The sequence below is a fragment of the Pan paniscus genome, chromosome 20 (genome assembly GCF_029289425.2).
Source record: "Pan paniscus chromosome 20, NHGRI_mPanPan1-v2.0_pri, whole genome shotgun sequence".
In the NCBI taxonomy this organism is placed as follows: Eukaryota; Metazoa; Chordata; class Mammalia; order Primates; family Hominidae; genus Pan; species Pan paniscus.
Window position 1 is genome coordinate 14200139 of NC_073269.2, and position 27081 is coordinate 14227219.

Here is a 27081-nt window from a genome sequence, read left to right on the forward strand (position 1 = left end):
CTGGCCTTTATTAATATTTTTATTGTGGTAAAATATGTATAACAAAATTGACCATTTTAAGTGTAAGACTCAGCAGCACATTGCCGGGCACGATGGCTCACGCCTGTAATCCCAGCACTTTGGGAGGCTGAGGTGGGTAGATCACCTGAGGTTGGGAGTTTGAGACCAGCCTAACCAACATGGTGAAACCATGTTTCTACTAAAAAAAAAGTATACAAAAATTAGCCAGGCCTGGTGGTGTGCACCTGTAATCCCAGCTACTAGGGAGGCTGAGGCAGGAGAATCGCTTAAACCCGGGAGGCGGAGGTTGTAGTGAGCCGAGATCACGCCACTGCACTCCAGCCTGGGCGACAGAGTGAGACTCCATCTCAAAAAAAAAAAAAAAGGAGACTCAGTGGCACTATGTACATTCACAATGGTGTGCACCATTACTACTATCCATCTTCCATTCTTTTTCATCATTTCTGAATGGAAACCCTATACGCATGAAATAATACCTCCAATTCTCCTCTGCTTCCAGGCCCTGGCAACCTCTATTGCTCCTTCTGTGTCTATGAATTCCCTGTTCATGTTTCCTCATATAAGTGGAATCATACAATATTTGTCATTTTGCGTCTGGTTTATTTCACTTAGCATAATGTTTTCAAGGTTCAACCATATTGCTTTTATTTATTTATTTACTTTTAATAGCAATGTGGGTCTTACTATGTTGCCCAGGTTGGTCTCAAACTCCTGGCCTCATGCAATCCTCCCGCCTTGGCCTCCCAAAGTGCTGGGATTACAAGCGTGAGCTATCATGCCCAGCTCCATGTTGCTTTTGGGATCAAATGCAAACAATCTTTACTGAGGCCAACGTCAAAGAGTTTTTCCCTATATATATTTTTTTGAGAAGGTTTATGGCTTCATGTCTTACATTTAAGTTTTTCGTGCATTTTCAATTGATTTTTATATATAAGAGTCAAATTTCTTCTTTTTTTTCTGTTTTGCATACGGATATCCAGTTTTCACGCCACCATTTACTGAAAAAACTATCCTTTCCCCATTGGGTATTCTTAGTGTCTTTGTTGAAAAATAGTTGACTGCACATACATGGAGTTATTTCTAGGCTCTCTATTGTGTTCCATTGGTCTATGTGTCTGCTATTATGGCACTAACATACTGTTTTGATTCAGTAGTTTTGTAATATAGCAATGAAATCATGAAATGTGATGCCTCCACCTTTGGTCCTCTTTTTAAAATTTTTAATCAACAAATAATAATTGTATATATTTAAGGGGTACTATGTGTTTTGTTATATGTATACATTATGGAATGATGAAATAAAGCTAATTAACATACCCATCACCTCACATACTAGACAGGAACAGAAAGATAAATACTATATGATCAGGAGCTAAGCTATGACTACATGAAGACATAAGAATGATACATTGGACTCTGGGGACTTGGGGGAAAGGGTGGGAGGGGTGAGGGATAAAAGACTACACATTGGTTAACAGTGTACACTGCTCGGGTGATGGGTACACCAAAATCTCAGAAATCACTGCTAAAGAACTTATTCATTAACCAAACACCACTTGTTCCCCAAAAACCTATTGAAATAAAAATGATAATAAATACTGCATGATCTCACTGATATGTGGAATCAAAAAAGTCAAACTCTTGGCAGCAGAGAGTAGAATGGTTAATACCACGGGCTAGAGGATGGGGTGGAGAAATGGGAAGTTGTTGGTCAAAGGGTGCAAAATTTCAGTTAGACAGGAAGAAAATTTCTGGACATTGACTGTACTGTATGGTGACTATAGTTAATAATAATGTATTGTACACTTGAAAATTCCTCAGCCATGGTGGCTCACATCATGCCTATGATCCCAGCACTTTGGGAGGCTGAGGCGGAAGGATCACTTGAATCCAGGTCTTCCAGCCTGGACAACATAGCAAGACCCCATCTCTAAAAAAAAAAAAAAGTAAAAAATTAGTCAGTTATGGTGGTGTGTGCCTGTAGTCCTAGCCACTTGGGTGGATCACTTAAGCCCAGAGTTCCAGGCTGCAGTGAGCTATAATCACACCACTGCATTCCAGCCTGGGCGACAGAGTGAGACCCTGTCTCAAAATAATAATAAACACTAATTTTCAAATATTCACCATAATCCCATCAACAATTGTATTTCCATATCCTCGCAATCTAACTATAGCCCCTGTTAGGACTCCATTACCAGGTCTTGGAACCAGAGTACATGAGGCTCCCATGTCAAGGAGTCCCAGAAAAGTCTTTTCTCTACCTCCTGACCATTTTATGCACTTGTGTGAATATCGCCTTGTGTTACCAGCCACGTTTCTACTAAAGAAAGTATACAAAAGTTAGCCAGGTGTGGTGTGCACCTGTAATCCCAGCTACTCAGGAGGCTGAAGCAGGAGAATCACTTGAACCCAGGAGGCAGAGGTTGTAGTGAGCTGAGGTCATGCCACTGCACTCCAGCCTGGGTGGCAGAGCAAGACTGTCTCAAAAATAATAATAATAGTAATAATAATAACTCTTTGGGAGGCCGAGATGGGTGGATCACAAGGTTAGGAGATCGAGACCATCCTGGCCAACATGGTGAAACCCCGTCTCTACTAAAAATACAAAAATTAGCTGGGTGTGGTGGCATGCGCCTGTAATCCCAGCTACTCCGGAGGCTGAGACAGGAGAATCCCTTGAACCTGGGAGGTGGAGGTTGCAGTGAGCCGAGCTCGCACCACTGCACTCCAGCCTGGAGACAGAGTGAGACTCCATCTCAAAAAAATAATTAATTAAATAAAATAAAAATAAAATAAGAACTTAGGATAGTGGAAGAAGTGTTTCTGATCCCACAGAAAGGATATAGTCCCTGCTTCCACCCCAGCCATGCTAGTATCACTTCCTATATGCATTTCTGGTGATACTGAGTGGCTTTAATTTATAGCCAATGTTGATAATCTATCTGCCCAAGGCTAAACATAGACTGGTTCTTATTCCTTATTTTTTAACACCTTTCAGATTTTTACATATTAGCCAAAAATTTTATGATTGAGGAAGATAACAGAAACACAACTAATTGAGAAGCTTCTCTGGGTACTTTGGGCCTCTTAGAGTGGGGTGCTGGGTTAAGTCTTATCGCATTTCAAAAGACTTAGTGTGGATAGTGAATTTGAAGACAGATCTGACCAGAATACTGTGTCCCATATATCCTGGTAGCAGAACACTTAGATAACTGTACTCATTCATTTTACAAATGTTTGAGTCACTATGAGGTGTCTGTCACCATAAAGGAAAGGAAGCAATCCAGGACTAGTCATAAATCTGAGTTGGAAGTACGGTGTCATTTATAAGGGTGGAACAGGTATGATAAGGGTAGCTTGCTAAAGAAAAGTTCTATTTGGGGCATGTTATTTTGAAGATGATTATCAGCCATGCAAATATATGTTTGGAGCTCAGAGGAGGAGTCTGAGCCATGATTTGAATTTGGGAGTTGTTAGCCAATGTGTGTATCAGTTAGCTATTGCTCCAATGTGCTGCCTAACAAATGATCACAAAAATCCCAGAGGCAAAACATCAAGTATGTTATTTAGCTCACAAATCTGGGAGTTGATCTGCATTGGGCTCCACTGAGCCATTTAGCTACTCTTGTGTCTGTAGCAGTGCCAGAAGTGCTAAAGTTAGCAAACCAAACTACACAAGCATGTTTAAAGCCTCTGCTCATATTTTACTGCTTAACGTTCCATTGCCCAAAACAAGTCACATAGCAAAGGGCATGAATATACAAGGAGTGAGGAAATGGGGGCATTAATTTTCTAGAATGTGGTAGTGAAAGTCAAAGTACTTGGACCATGGGATGAAACCATCTTCTGAAGGAGAAATTAAAAAAAGGATCTATTGAAAGAAAGGTCACAACCAGGCATGGTGGCTTACATCTGTAAACCTAGTATTTTGAGAGGCCAAGGTGGGCAGATCACTTGAGCCTAGGAGCTCAAGACTAGCCTGGGCAACATGGTGAAACCCTGTCTCTACAAAAAAAAAAAAAAAAAAGCTGGGTATGGTGGTGTGTGCCTGTAGTCACAGCTATTCAGGAGGCTGAGGCAAGAGGGTCACTTGAGTCCAGGAGGTCGAGGCTGCAGTGAGCTGTGATTTTATACCACCTTTCAGAATAGTTTTCAACTTTTATAAGACAATATAAACCTGATACAAAACAGCCAAGTATATTATGATAAAAGAAATCACAGGACAACCTTCTCATTAACATAGACACAGAAATACTTTTTTTAAAGTAACATTGAATCTAGCAAAAATGAAAAGGCTAATAAACCATATCCAAGTGTGGTTTATTCCAGTAATAGATGTTGTTTTACCATATGAAAATCAAGGAATATATAATTCACCTTATTAACAGATTTAAGAATTTTTTTTTCCAGACCTCTCAGGATTGACAAGGATTTCTTAAAGACTCTGATAAAGACTCTCTTTATCTAGAGAAGGCACTAGATAAAATCTAATGTCCATTCATGATTTTTACAAAACAATCTTGAAAATCCAAGAATAAAACAGAATTCCCTTAATTTGATAAAGCTTATTTATAAAAAACTTCTAGGTAGTATCATACTTAATGGTGAAATATTAAACACATTTCCCTAAGTTCAGAAACAAGGCAAAGATATTCACATTCATTTCTATTCATTACTCTAAAGAAATAAGGCAAGAAAAATAAGCAAAAAATAAAGTTTAGACGTTAGGTAAGACTTTCTTTTATTGGTATTAACAGGATTATATATATATAGAAAATCCAAAATCCACAAAGTATTGGAATAAGTAATTGAATTTATAAATGTCACCAGCTATAAAGTCAATATACAAAAAGATATTGCAATTCTACGTACTAGCCAAAAACATTGAAAAACAAATTAAAAATACAAAGCAAAATATACTAGAAATAAATTAAACAAATCAAGATTTCTACAATGAAAACTATAAAACACTCTTGAGAAAAGTTAAAGACAACCTAGGTAAATGGACAATCATACCATATTCATCAACTGGAAAACTCGATATTGTAAAGATGTCAATTATCCTCAGGTTATTTTATAAAACCAATGCAATTACAGGCATAGTACCAAAAATTCATTTGTGAAAATTAATCCTGAGATTCCAAAATTAATTTAGGAAACATGGGGAACAGAGAAGGCAAGACAATCTTAAAGAATAAAAAAGTCGGAAGGCTTTCACTACCAGATTTCCAAAAATATTACAAAGCAACATAAATTAAGATAGTATGGTATTGATGCAAGAAAAGACAAATGAACCAAGAGGCAGAGATCACCTCAGCAAAGAGGAAACCATGGTCTCTTTGATAAATCTATATACACACACCTTGATCCTACCTCACGCGCTACAAAAAATTATTCAAAGTAGATCACAGACCTACATAAAAAAACAATAAAGAATCTAGAAGGAAACATAGGAGAGTAGATTCATTATCTTGGTCCAGGCAAATAATTCTTAAACAGGTGTCAGATCTCAAGTTGATCTTTATGCTCATTAAAGATTAAGCAGCAATCTTTTTTTTTTTTTTTTGACACGGAGTCTCACTCTGTTGCCCAGGCTGGAGTGCACTGGCACAATCTTGGCTACCTGCAACTCCATCTCCCGGGTTCAAGTGATTCTCCTGCCCCAGCCTCCTGAGTAGCTGAGATTATAGGCACAGGCCACCACGCCTGGCTAATTTTTTTAGTACAGACAGGGTTTCACCATGTTGGCCAGGCTGGGCTTAAACTCCTGACCTCAGGTGATCCGCCCACCTCGGCCTCCCAAAGTGCTGGGATTATAGGCATGAGCCACTGTGCCTGGCCAAGCAGCAATCTTTAGCAATCTAAACACATGTTAACGGATGACACCTGACCTTTCTAAAATGCTATCTAGGAACTACCTAACCCTGGCTGAGTTCCCAGACTTCACAGTTCCCACTTGCTGCTAAGACCAGCATAACAGCTAACAATATTACCACTGCTTTTAGATCCTACCTGCCCACTCCTTCCTCCTCCCCTCTGCATATGCCCCAAAACTGCCAGGACTCTATGATTCAGTCAGTGCAGACTCTAATCCAGTTTCTGGATAAGAACAGGCACTAACCCTAAACAAATGAGAGTATTACATTCCCCAGGCCAGTGACTAGAGTACAGTGGGCAAGTGAGCCAATCAGAGCCAACGAGATTCAATTCTGATCATCATCTTGGAACCACTCAAAAAGACAATCACTCTTTTCTCCCTGAGACTTTAAGTTGGGAAGAAAGTAGCCAGAGTTTCTGGGGCCATCTATGAAGAGACAACCTGCTTGGAAGAAACGCTAATGCAGGAGGATGCACAGCCAAGACAGGGAGACAGAATTCAACTAGATAACATTTTTTTAGCCCCAGGATTTAGCCATGTCTGAAGCTCGTTATACCCAAGGACTTTTTAGTAATAAATTATTTAAACCAACAAATTCCCTTTAAAGAGTGAAAAGACAAGACAGAGATTGGGAAATGTTATCTGTAATGTATGTATATATAATATACATATTTTATGTATATATGTAATATATGATACATGGTTTATACATATCTATGCATGTGTACCTAGATATAGATATACATACATACAATAAAGGACAAGTAACCAGAAGGAAACCTTTCAATTTTTTTTTTTTTAAAAAAGGAACCATAAGTCTGGGTGCGGTGGCTCACGCCTATAATCCCAGCACTTTGGGAGGCCGAGGTGGGCAGATCACCTGAGGTCAGGAGTTCAAGACCAACCTGGCCAACATGGTGAAACCCCGTCTCTACTAAAAAATACAAAAATTAGCCAGGTGTGGTGGCACACGCCTGTAATCCCAGCTACTCAGGAGGCTGAGACAGGAGAATCACTTGAACCCAGGAAGCGGAGATTGCAGTGAGCAAGATCACGCCACTGCACTCCAACCTGGGCACAGGAGTCCGTCTCAAAAAAAAAAAAAAAAAGAAAAGAAATCATAAATGGATGAAATGTTTCAACAGGTGCCCCCACAAAAAAAAAAAAATCCAAATAGCCAATAAGCACATCGAAAAGTACTCAAAATCATTACACATCAGGTAAATGCACACTGTGCTGGATGACTATAATCAGAAAGAGCTGGACAGGTGTGTGAAACAACTGGAACTTTCATGCATTGTTTTGGGGATTATTAGTGGAATCAATATTTCTTGAAAACTGCAATACCTACCAAAACTAAACTTAAAGTCTACCCTATGATTCAGTAAATTCATTCCTGAGCATATAGCACATACCAAGATAAATAAGCCCATACATCTATCAAAAGAACAATTAAAAGTCAAACCACACATTATGTTGAGCAAAAGAAGTCAAAACACATAACTGTATATATTGTATTTTAACATTTAGATGAAAATCAAGAAAAGCACACCAAGTCAATTATAGTAAGAGTCAAAATTGTGGTTGCCCTGTGGAGTAATTATCACTGAGAAAGAGGATGAAAGAACTTCCTGAAGTCTTGGAAATGTTCTGTTTACCAGGACATATACATACATGCAATGTCATTAAGCTGTACATTGAAGATTAGCACACTTCATGCATGTTAGTATATGTATAATATAATAAAATAAAAAGTGATTATGGGGAAATAGTAGAGTTATACTTTTAAAGAGAAAATATAATAGGAGGGAAATATCACAGTAGTAGATTATACTTTTAAAGGGAAAATATAATACTGTAGCTAAAGGTACCTGAAGCAATTCATCTTCTTACATTTAAAAAAAAAAAAAAGCAGTAAAATCTTTCCTGTTTAAAGGTGTCAAGTATAAATCTTCCTCCATTAAAACAGGATGACACCCTGTGGATGCTTACCTCAATTACCAAGGGTAACTTCCCTCACTCTCCACAGCTCTTGCTTTTGAGACTTGCAAACATATTTTTCCCCATGAATAGCACGACATGATGCGATTGGACTGTGTAAGAAAGACTGCACCATAAGCAAAATGGCAATGCCAGAGCTTGCTAGAAAATCCAAGAAGCTGTATCTGGTGATTGCTTTAGAGATGCTGCCTTGGAAGACACTGAAGTCAAGCAAGCATTTAATGTTTGGTTTTTTATTTTGTTTTGTTTTGTTTTTGAGAAAGGGTCTCACTCTATCACTCAGGCTGGAGTGCAGTGGCATGATCATAGTTCACTGCAGCCTCAAACTCCTGGGCTCAAGTGATCCTCCAACCTCAGGCCCCCTGAGTAGCTGGGACCACAGGTATGCACCATCACGTCCAGCTATAACATTCAGTTTTGAGCAAATATTGATCAATGAGTCCAACAGTCAGAAAAATGAGCTGAAAACTAGAGGTCACCAGGCCTTTATACATCTGTCTCTGTCTGATGGCCCCACTAAACATAGCATAACAGCTTTTTCTTCCCTTATGCCTTCCAAATCTCATACAAACTCTTATTTTAGACAAGTCTAACCTAGAACTGGAGAAAAAAGTGATTCTGGGAAATGTAGTTAATGTAACACAATTTTTACACTCAAAACACTGGATCCAATTCCCAGCCACGAGCAAGGACAAAGAATAAAATATAAAAAAGTATATTAAATTAATTTCTGCTGAAATTACTCACTAGACAATAAAAGCTTTTAATAGTAAAAATTTATCATCTCAGAAACTCTAATGTCTCTTAGCAAAAAAGAATAGGAAGAAAAATATTGAGTGGGCAAGTTCCATTATCTGCCATGTAGACTAAAAACAAAACATCAACAAAAACCAATATTTGGTTTTTGGTTTGTCAGTATTATATTGGTTTGTCAATATTATAACGACTACCCATTTAAAGAACAATGAACATTAATTAGAAACCACTTTTTTAAAAAAGACCACTCCTGCCTATACAGAAAAAATATTTCGTGTCCTCCATGATCCAAAAGATTTTGTAATGGAAATCATATTTACATCAGAACCAAAATTAAAGCACCTCATACTAAAAAGTATGTGGCTAGAGCTGAAAGGTAAATTTATCACCTTCAATGTTCCTATCAGAAAACACTGGTAATCAACGAGCCAGCATTCTACTTTAAGGATGAGGCACTGATCTTCATTTCTAGTAGAGATTTTCTTATACATAATAAGCAATGTTCATAAAGGCTTTAGCACATGATTTACATACACAGGGTTTCTCTAAAGTGTCCTCAAATCTTCAAAACGATGAGCAACAATTTCCTACTTTCTTACATTCATAGGGTGTCTCCACAGTATGAGATCTCACATGTTGCCTAGGATCTGAAGCTTTGCAGACATTCCCATATTCCTTACATTTATATGTTTTCTCTAGTGTGAGTTTTCACATGCCTTCGAAAGTAGGCAGGACAAACAAAGGCTTTCCCACATTCCTTACATTCATAGGGTTTCTCTCCAGTGTGGCTTCTCACATGCCTTCGAAAGGATGAGGGACAACTGAAAGCTTTTCCACATTCCAGACATTCAAAGGGTTTCTCTCCAGTGTGCATTCTTGCATGTACAGTAAGGTATGAAGAATGACGAAATGCTTTCCCACATTCCTTACATTCATAGGGTTTTTCCCCAGTGTGCGTTCTCATGTGGATCCTAAGGGCTGAGGGATAAATAAAGGCTTTCCCACATTTCTTACATTCATAGGGTTTCTCTCCAGTGTGAGTTCTGATATGTACTGTAAGGTGGGAGGAACTAATAAAGGCTTTCCCACATTCTTTACATTCATACGGCTTCTCTCCGCTGTGAGTTCTTAGGTGTTCGGTGAGGGATGAGGAACGACTAAAGGTCTTCCCACACTCCTTACATTCATACTGTATCTTTCCAGTGTGATCTCTCACATGTGCTCTAAAGGACGAGGGACAACTAAAGGCCTTCCCACATTCCTTACATTCATAGGGTTTCTCTCGACTTTGATTTTTCACATGTGTATTAAGGGAAGTGGGAAGGTAGAAGGCCTTTCCACATTCCAGACATTCATACGGTTTTTCTCCAGTGTGTTTTCTCATATGGATACTTAAGGAGGAGGGACAATTGTAGGCTTTCCCACATTCTTTACATTTATAGGGTTTCTCTCCAGTATGTGTCCTCACATGTACAGTGAGTTTTGAGGACTCGCTGAAGGCCTTCCCACACTCTTTACATTCATAAGGCTTCTCTCCAGTGTGAATTCTTATATGTATTATAAGGTGAGAGGAAGAGCTAAAGGCCTTCCCACATTCCTTACATTCATATGGCTTATCTCCACTGTGAATTCTTTTGTGTTTGGAGAGTGAGGAGGAACAACTGAAGGCCTTCCCACATTCCTTACATTCATAAGGCTTATCTCCACTGTGAATTCTTTTGTGTTCTGTGAGCGATGAGGAACAACTAAAACCTTTCCCACATTCTTTACATTCATAGTTTGTCTTTCTGATGTGAATCTTCATATGTGCCCTAAAGAATGAGGAACAGCTGAAGGCTTTGGTACATTCCTTACATTCATAGGGCTTCTCTTCAGTAGGGGTTTTCATATGCTTCTTGAAACAAGCAAGAAAATGGAAGGCCTTCCCACATTCCTTGCACTGATAGGGTTTGCTTCCAGTATGAGACCTGATGTGACTCTTAAGGGATGAATGATCCACGAAGGCCTTTCCACACTCATGGCATTCACAGGATTTTACTTCAGTATTTCTCTTGAGTGAATCAAGATTTGGAACTTGGCTGAAAGTCTGTCCATCTTGATTTTCTTCATAACATTCATAGATGTTCTCTACCATATGATTTCTTTTAAAAATAAAAGACACATTATTAGTAATAAATTTCTACCAATTTCAGTGAATGTATATGTTTTCTGCCCTTCTGTCAAGTTATAAGCTGAAAGTTTTCACAGAGGGCTCTACCACAGCCAATACTGTCACCGAGTTATTGACTCACAGGATTTTTCTGATAATTGTTTACAACTGAAGTATGTGTCAAACATTCAAAATCCCGGTCTCATTTGTGGAAAAAATTAACTCATGAAAATTCTTTCTCAACCCACAATCTTTGATCTAGGCTTATTTATATATACATATTTCTTAAATTTCATGACTTTAATTTTAAGATTCTCTCCTGAGGCACTTTCTCTTTCTCACGAATGGCACTCACCTCAAATGTCTCTCATGGCTTTTGTTCTGATAATCAATACCACAGGACTCCTGGTTTTCATGTAAACTGGAGAACCAGGAATCATTCCTTTTGAATCTTACTATTTTCTGTTCATTGGATATTTTTTCTCCACAAACATCTTGTGAAGCAACTGATTCATTAGTTTTAAGTTGCGTCTCAAAACCTGAAACAAAAAAAAGTGAAAGCTTCCGTGAGCCAAGGACTTTTAGCAGAGTGACTATTTCAGGACTTTGGTATTAATAGGCACAAGGGTCAAAATGGTAAGCAATTAACTAAGAAATAATTTTATGAAGATTGAAACTAACATAACTAATATAGTATTAGGAGAACAAAACAGAAATTGGATAAAATGCACATGACCAAATGCCAACTTACAAAGAGGAAACGTGGAAGGTCTTTGCCAAGAACAAGGAAAATGCGAGAGGACTGATAAAAAGTCAAAATAGTCATCTGAGCTATCTGTGGAAGATGAGCTTCCTCATATAAAACAAAGTTTGTTTTTGTTTTTTACTTTAAGTTTATTTTTTCCCCCAACCAAGACAGTTTCTCCCAAGGGTTCTTGCCTTCCCGGTGCTCTCCCATAAAGATGCCCTGGATAAGTTCTCTCTTCACTGTCTGCAGGTCCTCCTCTTGTTCCCACTGGGAGATCAGATGGGGTGTGTGTAGCGGATACCCTGCACAAGCAGAAAGGCATATCATGAGGGAAAATAATGAAGAATCACTAACATTTCCATGAAACAGAAACAAAACTTTAGTCTTCTGATATTCCAAAAATGGACAACTGTGAGTTTAACTGCAACAAAATGTCAAATTTTTTTTTTTTTTTTTTTTTTAAAAGGAGAGGTGGCAGGTTGGGTGCAGTGGCTCACGCCTGTAATCCCAGCACTTTGGGAGGCCGAGGCAGGCAGATCACGAGGTCAGGGGTTCGAGACCAGCCTGGCCAACATGGTGAAACCCTGTCTCTACTAAAAATACAAAAATTAGCAGGGTGTGGTGGAGCACACCTGTAATCCAAGCTAGTCAGGAGTCTGAGGCAGGAGAATTGCTTGAACCCGGGAGGCGGAGGTTGCAGTGAGCCAAGATCGTGCCACTGCACTCCCGCCCGGGCGACAGAGCGAGACTCTATCTCAAAAAAATAAAAGGAGAGGTGGCAGGAGGAAGCAGCTTCTGACATACAGAACTGATCTAATGTTCACACCTAAACCTCAATATCATTACAAGCTGGTCAGACAGTCACAACCGGGACATTTTGTTCTCCTATAGAATATAAATAATCTCACAAAATACTAATCTTGGATAAAGTTACTCTGAAATCATGATAAAATGAAACAAAACAAGGTTACCTCATAATTTTGTCTAAAGACTTTATGCCACCCACAACATACTCAATAATAGAGTATTATTGAATAATACTGTCAGCAACCAGCAATACTATCCACTTTCTGTCAGCAACCAATCTAAAATGACTGCCTGTGTCACTAGGCTGAACAACGTCCCCTCAAAATTTATGTTCAAATGGATCAACGGAAAAGCACAGTGGGTTCAGAAACAGAGCCACACCAATACAGTCAGCTGACCTTGACAAAATAGCAAAGGCAATACAATGGAGAAAAGCTAAGTCTTTCCCACAATTGGTACTGGAACAACTGGACATCCACAAGCAAAAAAATAAATCTAGACACAGGCCTTAGACCCTTCACAAAAGTTAACGCAAAATGGGTCACAGACCTTACTGTAAAATGCAAAGCTAGAAAACTCCTAGAAGATAACAGGAGAAAAATCTAAATGACCTTCTGTTTGGCAATGACATTTTAAATTTTTTTTCTTTTTTTTGAGACGGAGTCTCGCTCTGTCGCCCAGGCTGGAGTGCAGTGCCACAATCTCAGCTCACTGCAAGCTCTGCCTCCTGGGTTCACGCCATTCTCCTGCCTCAGCCTCCTGAGTAGCTGGGACCACCGGTGCCTGCCACCACACCTGGCTAATTTTTTGTATTTTTAGTAGAGACGGGGTTACACCATGTTAGCCAGAATGGTCTTGATCTCCTGACCTCGTGATTCACCCACCTCGGCCTCCCAAAGTGCTGGGATTACAGGCGTCAGCCACCATGCCTGGCCTGACATTTTTAATTTTTTTTTTAAGAGACAGGGTCTCACTTTATCACCCAGGCTGTAGTAGTGGTGTGATCATAGCTCACTGCAGCCTCAAACTCCTGGACTCAAGTGATCCTCCAGCCTCCACCTCCCAAGTAACTGGGACTACCAGCGCGTGCCCCCCACACCCTGGCAATGATATTTTAGATAATAATGCTAAAGCATGATCCATAAAACAAAGAATCAATAATTGAACTTCATTAACATTAAAAATTTCTGCCCTCTGAAAGACAATGTCAAGAGAATGGAAAGATAAGCCACAGCCTGGGAGAAAATATTTGCAAAAAACATATCTGAGAAGGAACTGTTATCAAAAATATACAAAGACTGTAGCAGATATCATACAGAAAAAAACAAACAAAATATTCAAAGAACTCTTAAAACTCAACAATGCTTAAAAAAAAAAAAGACAAAAAAATGAGCCAAAGACCTTTACAGACACCTCAGCAAAGAACATATACAGATGGCAAATAAGCATATGAAAAGATGCTCAACATCATAAGTCATCAGGGAAATGCAAATTAAAACAAGGCACCACTACACACCTGTTAGAATGGCCAAAATCCTGAACATTCACAACAACAAATGCTGGTGAGGATGAGGAGCAACAGGAACTCTCATTCATTGCTGGCTGGAATGCTCGCTCTGTCGCCCAGGCTGGAGTGCAGTGGTGTGATCTCAGCTCACTGCAAGCTCTGCCTCCCAGGTTCACACCATTCTCCTGCCTCAGCCTCCCGAGTAGCTGGGACTACAGGTGCCCGCCAACACGCCCGGCTAATTTTTTGTATTTTTAGTACAGATGGAGTTTCACCCTGTTACCCAGGATGGTCTCGATCTCCTGACCTCGTGATCCACCCACCTCGGCCGCCCAAAGTGCTAGGATTACAGGCATGAACCACCGCGCCCGGCCGGCAGTTTCTTATAAAATTAAACATCCTCTTTTCATAAAATCCAGCAACTGAATTGCACTCCTTTTACCCAAAGGAGTTGAAAACTTAAGTCCACATAAAAACCTGCACACCAATGTTCATAGTAGCTTTATTTGTAACTGCCAAAACGTGTAAGCAACCAAGAAGTCCTTCAGTAGGTGAATGGATAAACCGTGGTACATCCAGACAATAGAATATTAGTCAGAGGTACAAAGAAATGAGCTCTCAAGCTATGAAAAGACATGGAGGAATCTTAAATGTATATTGCTAAGTGAAAGAAGCCAATCTGAAAAGGCTACATACTGCATGATTCCAACTATATGACATTTTGCAGAAGGCAACATCATTATGGAGACAGAAAGATCAGTAGTTGCCAAGATTTAAGAGGGAGGGAAGGAGGGATGAATTGATAGAGCACACAGGATTTTTACAGCAGTGAAACTATTCTGTATGATATTATAATGGTGGATACGTGTCATTATATATTCTTCCAAACTCATAGAATGTACAATACCAAGAGTGAACCCTAATGTAAATGATGGACTCCGGGCAATGATGATGTGTCAATGTAGCTTCATCAGTTATAACAAATTTACCACTCTGGTGGGGGATGTTGTTATCAGAGGAGGCTATGCATGTGGGAGCCAGAGGTTATAAGGGAAATCGCTGTACCTTCCACTCAATTCAGCTGTGAACCTAAAATTGCTCTAAAAATAATAATAAAGCCTACAAAAAAAAAGAAGAGAGAGAGAGAGAAGTCCACCCAGAACCTCAAAATGTTACCTTATTTAGAAATAGGGTCTTTACAGATATAATCAAGACAAAGTTATACTGGATTAGGATGGGCCCTGAATCCAATGACTGGTGTCCTTATAAGGAGACAGAGACTTAGACACACAGGCAAGAAGACGAAGGCAGAGAATGGAATGATGCATCTGTAAGTCAAGGAATGCCAATGATTGCCAGCAATCACCAGAAGCCAGGAAGAGAAAAGGGAGTCTTTCCCCCAGAGCCTTCAGAGAGAACATGGCCCTGCTGATCCCTTGATTTCAGATACCCAGCCTCCAGAAATGCTGTGAAGGAAAAAATTTCCGTTGTTTTTAGCCACCAGTGTGTGATACTCTGTTACAGAAGGTCTAGGAAACTAATACAGCCTGCTTCCATAGACCCATCCCCAAATCACTCAACTGAAGCACAAATCCTGTAATAGGTCTTTTCTAACACCATCTTACTAGGACATGTAAGAGGCATGTATTCTTGCTTGCTGCACTGCAAAATAAACCCAACTTGTTTAACTATAGGGGTGTTCTGGTAGTCTTTGGGTAAAGGACACAGATAGCAGTAAAATCCTCAAAATGTCCAAACTACAAACCTCCTCCCTGTGTCCTATAGTGATTGCTGAGGTTTATACCCACACTTTCGATACTTAATAAACCTCAAGGCTTTCAACCATGAAAAAAAGCATCAGTTCAATATACAGATGTTTATTTTCTTTTTTTTTTTTTTTTTTTTGAGACAGAGTTTCACTCTTGTTGCCCAGGCTGGAGTGCAATGGAGCGATCTTGGCTCACCGTAACCTCCACCTCCTGGGTTCAAGCGATTCTCCTGCCTCAGCCTCCCAAGTAGCTGGGATTACAGGCATGCACCACCACGCCTGGCTAATTTTGTAATTTTAGTAGAGACGGGGTTTCTCCATGTTGGTCAGGCTGGTATCGAACTCCTGACCTCAGGTGATCCACCCGCCTTAGCCTCCCAAAATGCTGGGATTACAGGCATGAGCACTGCGCCCGGCCCAGGTGTTTATTTTCATAGCAAAGCCACTAGACTGTAAGTTCCTTGGGGTCAGTGACCATATCTGTCTTACTTACCAATGTCTTCCCATTCCTCAGCCCAAATCCTAGAATAAAGTCAATTTAGTGAGATAAAATAACTTTCTAAACAACTACATGAAAGAATCTTGCCATTCTTACCTAGTGAGGCCAGGTTCTGGAAGTTTTCCAGCATCACATCTCTGTAGAGGTTCCTCTGAGCAAGATCCAGCAAAGCCCATTCCTCCTGGGTAAAGTCCACAGCCACATCCTCAAAGACTACTGAGTCCTAAAACATACCACAAATTCTGTTCAGAAAGGTACAGTTCCTCCAATGTGTACAAGAGGACAGATGAGGCTCACAACATTGGGGAAATGAGAGTCAATTCATAGGAAGTTCAGAAGATCCCAGCATCTACTCTAGGGCTCAGTCAACAAATCTCTCTCTCTTTCTATCCACACATAATTCATCACTGATCAAATCCTGGCTTATAGATTTAATACTTCTAAAACACTAAATTGCCAGGCAAATTGGGTCAAGCCTGTAATCCCAGCACTTTGGGGGGCCAAAGCAGGAGGACTACTTGAGCCCAGGAGTTCAAGACCAGCCTAGGCAACAGAACATAGTGAGAATCAGTCTCTACTAAATTTTTTTTTAAAACAGCTGGGCGTGGTGGCATGTGCCTATGGTGGCAGCTACTCCGGAGGCTGAGGTGGGTGGGAGGATTGCTTGAGCCACAAGGTTGAGGCTGCAGTGAGCACGACCATGCCACTGCACTCTAGCCTGGACAAAAAAAAAACAAAAACAAACATTAAATTTATCTCCCCACAATCTGATGCCAATGAGCTAGGAAAAAACAAAGTGTTTTTCCTACCCTCTTACATAGTCACTCAATACTGTACAGAACACTTCTGACACCAGATGTGTGGGGGATATTTTCCGCAAACACCAAGCAATTCCCCAGTGGACACCAGCTGGGTATCCTACAATTTGCTTCTGATACCATCTACCTGGAGATTCCACAGGTTGGAGATTCCACAGGAGGTGCCACTAAACTGCCTCCCACTTCAGATGCCAATCCCAAGTTAAAAGGCTGTCAATTATACTTCTGACTGGCTAAAATCAGGGCTCCTACTACCCTCTCCTTGAGTTTGATGAATTTGCTGGAACAACTCACAGAACTCAGGGAAACATGTTTACTGGTTTATCACCAAGGTCATTACGAAGTACACAGATAAAATAGCCAGATGAAGAGATGGACAGGCCAAGGTATGCTGGGAAGGGGCGCAGAGATTCCATGCCCTCTCCTGGCATGCCACCCTCCGGGAACCACCACACGTCCAGCTATCCACGAGCTCCTCAAGCCAGTCCTTTGGGTTTTTAAGGAGGCTCCATCACAGGCATGGCTGATTTAAGTCCCAATCCTCTGATCTTGCCTGGGTCTTTCTGAACCAGCCCCCATTCTGAGTCTCTCTAGGGGCTTCCAGATACCAACCATCTCATGAGCACACAAAAGACCCTCTTATTGCTCTAGAGATTACAAGCGTTTTTAGGAACTCTGTCCTAGGAAATAGGATGAAAACCAAATTGTTTTCTTTTTTTTTTTTTTGAGATGGGGTCTCGCTCTGTCGCCCAGGCTGGAGTGCAGTGGCGCGATCTCGGCTTATTGCAACCTCCACCTCCCTGGTTCAAGCAATTCCCCTGCCTCAGCCTCCCGAGTAGCTGGGATTACAGGCACGTGCTACCATGCCCAGCTACTTTTTTTTGTATTTTTAGTAGAGACAGCGTTTCACCATGTTGGCCAGACTGGTCTCGAACTCCTGACCTCAGGCAATCTGCCCACCTTGGCCTCCCAAAGTGCTGGGATTGCAGGCGTGAGCCACCGCGCCCAGCCCCAAATATGTATTTCACAATATCATAGATGGTGACCAATGCCAGTCTTATGATGGCCTAGAAAAGTCCAGAACATATTGAAGAAATGAGAAAAATGCTCTGGAAATGAAATAATTTCCACATTGACATCATCGATTCCTTTATTACAGAAATAACTTCGCCTGTTACTTTATTCCCACCATAGCAATCACTACAACATTAAACACAGGGTCAAATCTAGATGGGATTTTAATGAATAAAAATACACCGAGAGAAAAGCAGCCTTTCATTTTTTTCCCCCTCTCACAAAACTGAGAGGCCCAGGAGACTGCATAAGCACAATTTTGAAGCCAGGCCCACAGCTGGTCATACTTCCTTGTATTCTAGGCCAGTGGTCAGCAAACTATGGCACATGGACTATATCCAAGCTGCCACTTGAATGCATAAATACAGTTTTATTGGAACACAATAAAATGTGTTTATGTACTGTCTATGGCTGCTTTTGCACCAAAATGGCAGAGCTGAATTGCAATAGAAACACTACGGCCGGCCGGGCACGGTGGCTCATGCCTGTAATCCCAGCACTTTGGGAGGCCAAGGCGGACAGATCACGAGGTCAGGAGATCGAGACCATCCTGGCCAACATGGTGAAACCCCATCTCTATTAAAAATACAAAGTTAGCCGAGAGTGGTGGTACATGCCTGTAGTCCCAGCCACTCGGGAGGCTGAGGCAGGAGAATCGGTTGAACCAGGGAGTTGAAGGCTACAGTGAGCCAAGATGGTGCCACTGCACTCCAGCCTGGCGACAGAGCAAGACTCTGTCTCAAAAAAAAAAAAAAAACTATAGCCTTCAGTGCCTAAAATACTATGTGGTCCAATACAGAAAGAGATTGCTGGCTTGTGCCCTAAAACACTGAGGGAGACCTGGTGCAATGGAAATATTCTTTTGGACAATTATCACCTTTTACTTACCTGTATCCTATTTTTCTGTAACTCAGCAGTTTTTCTTTCTTCCTCCATGTCGCCTTCATGAAGAAAAGCAGGATATTGAGAAGTTAGAATTAAAAAAGGTGACATGAGAATCCAGACCTCCCCAAAATTCCCACACTCATGAGCCTGGATGTTGCAGCCCATCAATTATAAGTAACAACTCCCCTCAAAACACACACACACACACACACACACACACACACACACACACACGCACACACCCAAGACACCCAAGTAAATATACCCTGCTCTTGTGGGAAAGTGGAACAACCTTATGTCCCCCTAGAGATACAAAACAGTGCTCTGGTCCTTGTTGATCATAAAGAAGAGGTTAAGAGTTTTTTAAGTTAACTGAAGACTAGAAAAGTATGGCTGTCAATCTGCCCATGATAACAAAAAGTATAAAATGTATCAGGGAGTATCTTCCAAAACATGAATAAACACTCCCCATCTCAAATTCAAGAAAGCACTGATTTATATGCCAGGCTTCTGGGAGTTCCACTCCCGATATTTCTTACTTCTGCACCCCTTGGCTGGCTAACAGGCTTTGCTACTCAGCCCTAGACCACTGCCCCTGCCCCCATGAGCTGCAGGGTTCCCCAAAACCTGAGAAAGAGCATCAGCCTATTTTTTTTTTTGAGATGGAGTCTTGCTCTGTCACCCAGGCTGGAGTGTAGTGGTGTGATCTCAGCTCACTGCAACCTCCACCTCCCGGGTTCATGCCATTCTCCTGCCTCAGCCTCCCCAGTAGCTGGGATTACAGGTGCACACCACCATGCCTGGCTAATTTTTCTGTGTTTTTAGTAGGGACGGTGTTTCACCGTGTTAGCCAGGATGGTGTCAATCTCCTGACTTCGTGATCCGCCTGCCTCGGCCTCCCAAAGTGCTGGGATTACAGGCGTGAGCCACCGCGCCTGGCCAAGCATCAGCCTATTGAATTCCATATGCTGGAGGCAGAGAAGGCCGCTATGCTGTGATACACATGCTAAATTTGCCTGCACAGTACAGTAGTAGCAGAATAAGAATACTTGGCCAAGCACGGTGGCTCACGCCTGTAATCCCAGCACTTTGGGAGGCCGAGGTGGATGGATCACGAGGTCAGGAGTTCCAAACCAGCCTAACCAATGTGGTGAAACCCCTCCTTTACTAAAAATACAAAAATTAGCCGGGCGTGGTGGCGCAAGCCTGTAATCCCAGCTACTCAGGAGGCTGAGGCAGGAGAATCGCTTGAACCCGGGAGGCGGAGGTTGCAGCAAGCCGAGATTGCGCCACTGTACTCCAGCCTGGGAGACAGAGCGAGACTCCATCTCAAAAAAAAAATACACTTGACCTGTGTCAGCCCTGATGTGGTATCTGCAGTGCTGTTTCACAAATTTCAAACAACGACATGTTAACAGTTACTTCCACTGCAGTGGAACAAGTAGCATTTTAAAAAGCCAATAAAAAACTGTAACATTCTTCACTGTATTAGTAACAATATATGCCATCTGGACAACCCTGATGTGAGAATGACTTTGCAAAGAAATGGCCACATTTTAGAATATTTCTCACAGAAGCTCTGCAAATCAAATATTATTACAACCAGTTTAGAATTATCTTAGAATGAGTCAATTAACCACATCTTCAATATTACCCAATTAGACAGCTGCTGAGGCAGGGTATGAATGCAGGCCTATTTGTCTTCAAAACCCAAACACCCAGTGAGTACATTTTTGAACACATACCTTAAATTTTAATTGTTTTTAAGCCCCTTATTCCCTAGTTTTACCAGGATTTAGCCTAGAACCCTATTGGGCACTACAGAGAGTGGACAAATGAAGCATTCTAATCAAATATGCTGTGCGTGGTAGCTCATGCTTGTAATCCCAGCACTTTGGGAGACCAAGGTCGGGGGAATCACATGAGGTCAGGAGTTCAAGACCAGCCTGGCCAAAATGGCGAAACCCTGTCTCTACTAAAACTACAAAAATTAGCCGGGCATGGTGGCGCACAGCTGTAGTCCCAGCTACTCAGGAGGCTGAGGCAGGAGAATTGTGTGAACTCAGGAGGCGGAGGTTGCAGTAAGCCGAAATCACACCACTGCACTCCAGCCTGGGCAACAGAGCCAGACTCTGTCTCAAAATAAATAAAATAAATAAATAATCAAATATGTTATCTTTGAGCTCCTTTTCCTAAGGCCTATGTCTTGGGCAATGATGCTTCCCTTATAGCCCTTACCTCCTTTGTTTCATATTTATTTAGGTGACATTTATCCTGACCCTACTACATGAAGTCACAAGGAATAAGGCATAGAAAAATAAAAAAGAAAAATCCTGAAGCAAATGAATGTTATAATATTTTGGGTAAGACACTAAGTAAACAAAATACATCAAGTAGAGATACATGCTATATAAAAAATGTAGCACATTATAGGGATAAGGAGACACGTAACATATTTATCTTTAGCAAGTCAGGACAGGTAATGTGGCAGGGTAGAAGCAGAAAATTAAAATAACTATTTCAGATCATGGTGGAATTTCAGAGGGTTTAGTATAGCTATTATATATTTATAAGCATTATCAACTCCTAGAGGAAAAAAAATCAGTACTGGCCAGGGACGGTGGCTCACACCTGTAATCCCAGCACTTTGGGAGGCCAAGGTGGGTGGATCACAAGGTCAAGAGTTCAAGACCAGCCTGGCCAAGATGGTGAAACCCATCTCTACTAAAAATACAAAAAAATTAGCTGGGCATGGTGGCAGGTGCCTGTAATCCCCACTACTTGGGAGGCTGAGGCAGAGAATTGTTTGAACCCAGGAGGCAGAGGTTGCAGTGAGCCGAGATCACGCCACTGCACTCCAGCCTGGGAGACACAGCGAGACTCTGTCTCAAAAAAAAAAAAAAAAATCGGTATTAATAGGCTAGACTATTGATATATAAAGTTGAATAAAGACCAGCATAAAAGTTTAGAAAGAAAATAGAAAATAATATTTTTTAAAACATAGTAAACAGAATCAGAAAAGCTAAAAAAGCATCCTTTGCAAAAAGAAAAACTAATGAAACTGACAAACTCAGCTTTTTAAAAAAATTTTTTTTATTTAATTTATTGTTTAAGACAGACTCTTTATGTTCCCAGGTTGATCTCATTTCCTAGGCTCAAGCGATCCATCTGCCTTAGCTTCCCACCAGCTGGGACTACAGATGTGCACCACCGCAGCCAGCAACAGACTCAGCAATTTTAAGAGCAACAGGGCATAAACAACAACAACAACAACAAATATGAACAAGAATGAATCATAATTACAGATATCATAAGGAGAATATAGAAAAAATTTAAGGAATAAATATGAAGATGCACAGGTAATTAATGAATTTCTAGAAAGTAGTACAACTTTCCAGCAGTGATCTAAAACCTGATTACACCCCGTAATTAAAGAAAAAAAAAATCAGCGGTTTAAAACACGGTCAGGCCGGGTGCAGTGGCTCATGCCTGTAATTCCAGCACTTTGGGAGGCGGAGAGCCCATGAGTTCGAGACCTGCCCGGGCAACAGAGCGAGACTCCTATTTTCTAAAAAGAAATAGGAATAAAGAAAGGAAAAAAACCTACAAACACCTACAGCAAACATCCTATTTAATGGTGAAATGATAGAATAATTCCCTCTGGAATCAGAAACAAGACAAGGATGTAAATTACATGCTATTCTGTCGGACATTGTACTGGAGGTCCTGGCAAGTGCAGTAAAGAAATGAAAAGAAATGGAAACTGCAAGGAATAAAAAGGGAAAAGATTGAAACTGACAGATGACCAAATTTTCTGTGTGAAATTTAACCAATCTATAGACAAATGATTCAAATGCATCATTAATGACAAAATGCATCAGTTCACTTTCACTTGAATATAATGTATCAAACTGATGTCCACAGGCAGAATATAATATCCAGAGACCAAATACTATCTTTTTGTTTTTTTGAGACAGGGTCTCGCTCTGTTGCCCAGGCTGGAGTGCAGTGATGCGATCTCAGCTCACTGCAACCTCTGCCTCCCGAGTAGCTGGGAACACAGGAGCGCACCTTTTATATTACTTTTTTTTTTTTTTTGGTAGAGACGGGATCTTGCTATGTTGCCCAGGCTGGCCTCAAACTCCTGGGCTCAAGCGATCCGCCCGCCTCGGCCGCCCAAAGTGCTGGGATTACAGGCGTGAACCACCGCGCTTGGCCCAAACACTACCTAATGCATAAAGAGGGGACAGGAGGGGACCGAGCCGAGGCAAATGTCACCCCGTGCTCACCCGACACGCCGCGATCCACAGATCAGCTCACAGAGAACGAGGCTGAAGCGCTTGTCCTTGAGACCCGAATGGCAGAGATGCTCTTCCTTTCTGGAAAGACAGCAAAGGATGCTTTCGGAGGCTGATGAACTACGACATTGGTTCTCCAACTCTCGCCTGCATCAGAATCACCCCGATTTCTGTACCCAGACCAGAGTTCCCGATTCAGTGAGTTTGGGACCAGCCGCGGCCACAGGGGCAGCTGACCCGGGCTCTCTGAGGAGGCGCCGCGGCGGCGGGAGGCCCCGGGCGCGGGGTCCGGACAAGGAGTGGCGGGGAGGCAGCCCTTAGACCGCCGATCCCCAAACCCAGCCCTCGGTCTCCCGCGGACCCGACCCGGGGCAGGCGGGGCGGGGCGGGGCAGGGCAGGACAGGAAGTGGACGGAGGCAAAAATATTCCTCAGACGCGGGCGGAGGCGTAGGGTGACAGGGCTGTCGACTCGCGCATGCGCAGAAGCACACTTCTGATTCCTCTTTTGGCGCTGCAAATGGCGTATGGGGCGGGGCCTGGGAAGCGGGACTTGAGGTGAAGGGGGTGGAGCAGGGAGGAGCGGGATGCAAAGGAGCGCCAAGGCTGGTTCCAGCCGCAAGTGGATGAGAAATCCTAGTTTCTTCATGATTTGGAGTAAACAGAGAAGAAACAGAACCCTGGACTGGACTTGCATGACTCGGCCTGAGGGACGGAACTGGGGCTAGACCTAGGGGCGTGGCCTTTTAAATACTCCAAGGGGCGGGGCTAAAGGTGGAACCAGATTGGGAGCGGGGCTTGGTTGAAATTCCTAGGGGGCGGAGACGAGGGCTGGGCGGGGCTTAAGTGACAAGGCCTAGGGATGGGGCTAAGGCTAGGGCTTCCCATCCAGGTTCTCAGCTACCACGGATACAGGATGCTCATCGATCGGGTTTCTACCTATCCTCCACGTTGCTACAGTCCTGTACACAGGACACATATATTTGCAGCTCTAATAGGAAACAGACTCTCCTTTACACTCACTCAGTCCTTTTGGGCCTTTTAGTTTTCCCTTTCATTGTTGTATTGATAACTTCTCCTGTAGAGGGAAGCCATTGATAATTATTTAAATAGAACCTTTTTCCTGGAAACTTGCTGAATTCTGATAGCTGTCAGTTTATTATTTGAACCATCAAATATAAATATTTTCTCTGCATATTTTCATTGTTTTAATGTGTATAACTCATTTCTTTATGTGAGGCAATGTCTCACTCTATCGCCTAGGCTGGAGTGCAGTGGCGCGACCATGGCTCACTGCAGCCTTGACTTCCCCAGCTCAAGTGATTGTCCCATCTCAGCCCCCCAAGTAGCTGAGAATACAGTCGCGTACCACCCCACCCAGCTATTTTCTTTATTTTTTGTAAAGATGGGATCGCACTATGTTGCTGAAGCTGGTCTCAAACTCCTGAGCTCAAGCTATCCTCTCATCTCAGCCTCCCAGAGTGCTAGGGGTACAGGTGTAAGCCACCACACCCAGAGTCATTTCTTTTTCTTATTGTTTGTTTAGGGCTTCCTCAACTATAAGTCGGAAAGAAATTAAGCATTCTTGTCTTGGTCGGTAATGATTACCAAAGTTCCTCAGTAAGCTGTTTACAACAGGTTGCACCTCTTATCAAGTTAATCTTTTTAAACCAGGTTTATAAAGATATTTTATCAATAATTTTTTATGAACACTATCAAATGTTTATGCAACAATTGAGTTGATAACATAATTTTGCTCCTCTGACTTAGTTTATAATATGATATCCATATAAAATATTTAATTTTAGGCAAGGCGCAGTGGCTCATGCCTGTAATCCCAGCACTTTGGGAGGCCGAGGCCGGTGGATTACCTGAGGTCAGGTGATCAAGACCAGCCTGGCTACCATGGTGAAACCCCATCTCTACTAAAAATACAAAAAATTAGCTGGGCATTGTGGCGGGTGCCTGTAATCCCAGCTACTCAGGAGGCTGAGGCAAGGAGAATCGCTTGAACCTGGGAGGCAGAGGTTGCAGTGAGCTGAGATCGCGCCATTGCACTCCAGCCTGGGCGACAATAGAACGACTCCATCTCAAAAATATATATATTCAATTTTATATATCCCCAATGAATCTATACTTTTAGTAAAATGGTTTCTGAGTTTCCTAGTTTGCTTTTAAATGTCTCCCCAAACTCTAAAATATAAAAATACTTCCTAATTTACTTCCAAATTGTACTGCTTTTTAAAACGTATAATTCTTTACTGCTCAGGGAATGTATTTTGGTATAATATGAGGTAGAGATGTGTTATATAAGTGAACCACAGGTGGCCTTTCTGTATTGGTCCCTAGGTTGTTCATTACTTCCTCACTGCGGCTTGAGGTCACCTTCCCAATGCCTGTCCCTGGTGCCCTAGCCAGCTCCCTTTCATCATCTATGTTTTTTAAGTGTAAATCTTTTTCTATTATGAAGCATTATGTTCTCATTGTAGTTTTTTATTTTAAAGGAAAAGTATAAGGAAAAAACAAACAACATTCAGAATCCCAGCAGTGTTTGAATTTTCTGTATTTCCTTTCTGCCTTCTTTGTACGCGTGGGTGGCAAGCCACCCAGGTGCCAAGGCAAGAGACCGAGGGCACAAGCTGTTCCAGTACAATAAAGAAAATATATAGAATAAGAATAGTTATACTAGAAATAGATTATAGATATGATTGTATATATCATTAATCATTTGTAGCATTACTCTTTATCCCAATATTATAATAATCTTTGTTCTACAATTATAACCTAGGAAAAACCAGGCCATACAGAGATAGGAGCTGAAGGGACATGATGAGAAGTGACCAGAAGTCAAGGGTGAGCCCTCTGTTATGCCCGGACAGAGCCACTAGAGGGCTCCCTGGTCTAGCGGTAATGCCAGCCCCTGGGAAGGAGCCCGTTACCTAGCGGACCTTGGTCTAGCAGTAGCGTCAGTGCCTGGGGAAGGCACCCATTGCTTAGTAGACAGGGAAAGGGAGTCTCCCTTTCCCCGGGGGAGTTAGAGAAGACTCTGCTCACTACCTCTTGCGGAAAGCCTGATATCAGTCAGGCCCGCCCGCAGCCATCCAGAGGCCTAAACGTCTCCCTGTGATGCCGTGCTTCAGTGGTCACACTCCTGGTCCACTTTCATGTTCCACCCTGTACACCTGGTTCTGCCTTCTAATTAGCAGTAGCAGAATTAGTGAAAGTACTAAAGTCTTTGAAATGCATAGAAGAAATCATGGCGTAAGCTGTCCTCTCTCTCTCTCCACCTCGGCTGCCAAACAGGGAAGGGCCCCCTGTCTGGTGGACACATGACTCGCGTGACCTTACCTATCATTGGAGATGGCTCACACTCCTTACCCTCCCTCCTTGTCTTGTATCCAATAAATAACAGTGCAGCCAGGCATTTGGGGCCGCTACTGGTCTCTGCACCTTGGTGGTAGTGGTTCCCCGGACCCAGCTGTCTTTTTGTCTATCTCTTTGTCTTGTGTCTTTATTTCTATGATCTCTTGTCTCCACACACGAAGAGAAAAACCCACAGACCCAGTAGGGCTGCTTCCTACAGTACGCATAACAGTAGGTTTTTTTTATTGTTTGTTTTTGACTCAGTCTCGCTCTGTCGCCCAGGCCGGAGTGCAGTGGTGCAATCTCAGCTCATTGCAACCTTCACCTCCTGGGTTCAAACAATCCTCCTGCCTCAGCCTCCCGAGTAGCTGGGATTACAGGCATGTGCCACAACACCCGGCTAATTCTGTATTTTTAGTAGAGATGGAGTTTCTCCATGTTGGTCAGGCTGGTCTTGAACTCCTGACCTCAGGTGATCCACCTGCCTTGACCTCCCAAAGTGCTGGGATTA

At 42.0% G+C, this 27081-nt stretch overlaps 1 protein-coding gene across 1 annotated transcript; it reads right to left on the minus strand.

Moving 5' to 3' along the window:
* Positions 1–633: 633 nt before the first annotated feature.
* Positions 634–24460, minus strand: ZNF699 (zinc finger protein 699). The gene is made up of 6 exons (XM_063599831.1): positions 23201–24460; positions 18915–18967; positions 16231–16357; positions 11745–11855; positions 11161–11344; positions 634–10797 (listed from the first exon to the last, which is right to left on the minus strand). Exons 2-6 carry the CDS (start codon positions 18960–18962, stop codon positions 9339–9341), a joined length of 1929 nt encoding a protein of 642 aa, XP_063455901.1. The 5' UTR covers positions 18963–18967; positions 23201–24460; the 3' UTR covers positions 634–9338.
* Positions 24461–27081: the final 2621 nt, after the last annotated feature.

Coding starts and splice junctions, on each gene's coding strand:
- ZNF699 (XM_063599831.1), bottom strand. CDS start 18,962: ATGGAGGAAGAAAGAAAAACTGCTGAGTTACAGAAAAATAGGATACAG. Junction 11,345..11,744: donor TATGGGAGAGCACCGGGAAG/GCAAGAACCCTT, acceptor TTTTTGTTTCAG/GTTTTGAGACGCAACTTAAA. Junction 10,798..11,160: donor AGCCATGAGAGACATTTGAG/GTGAGTGCCATT, acceptor TATTTTTAAAAG/AAATCATATGGTAGAGAACA.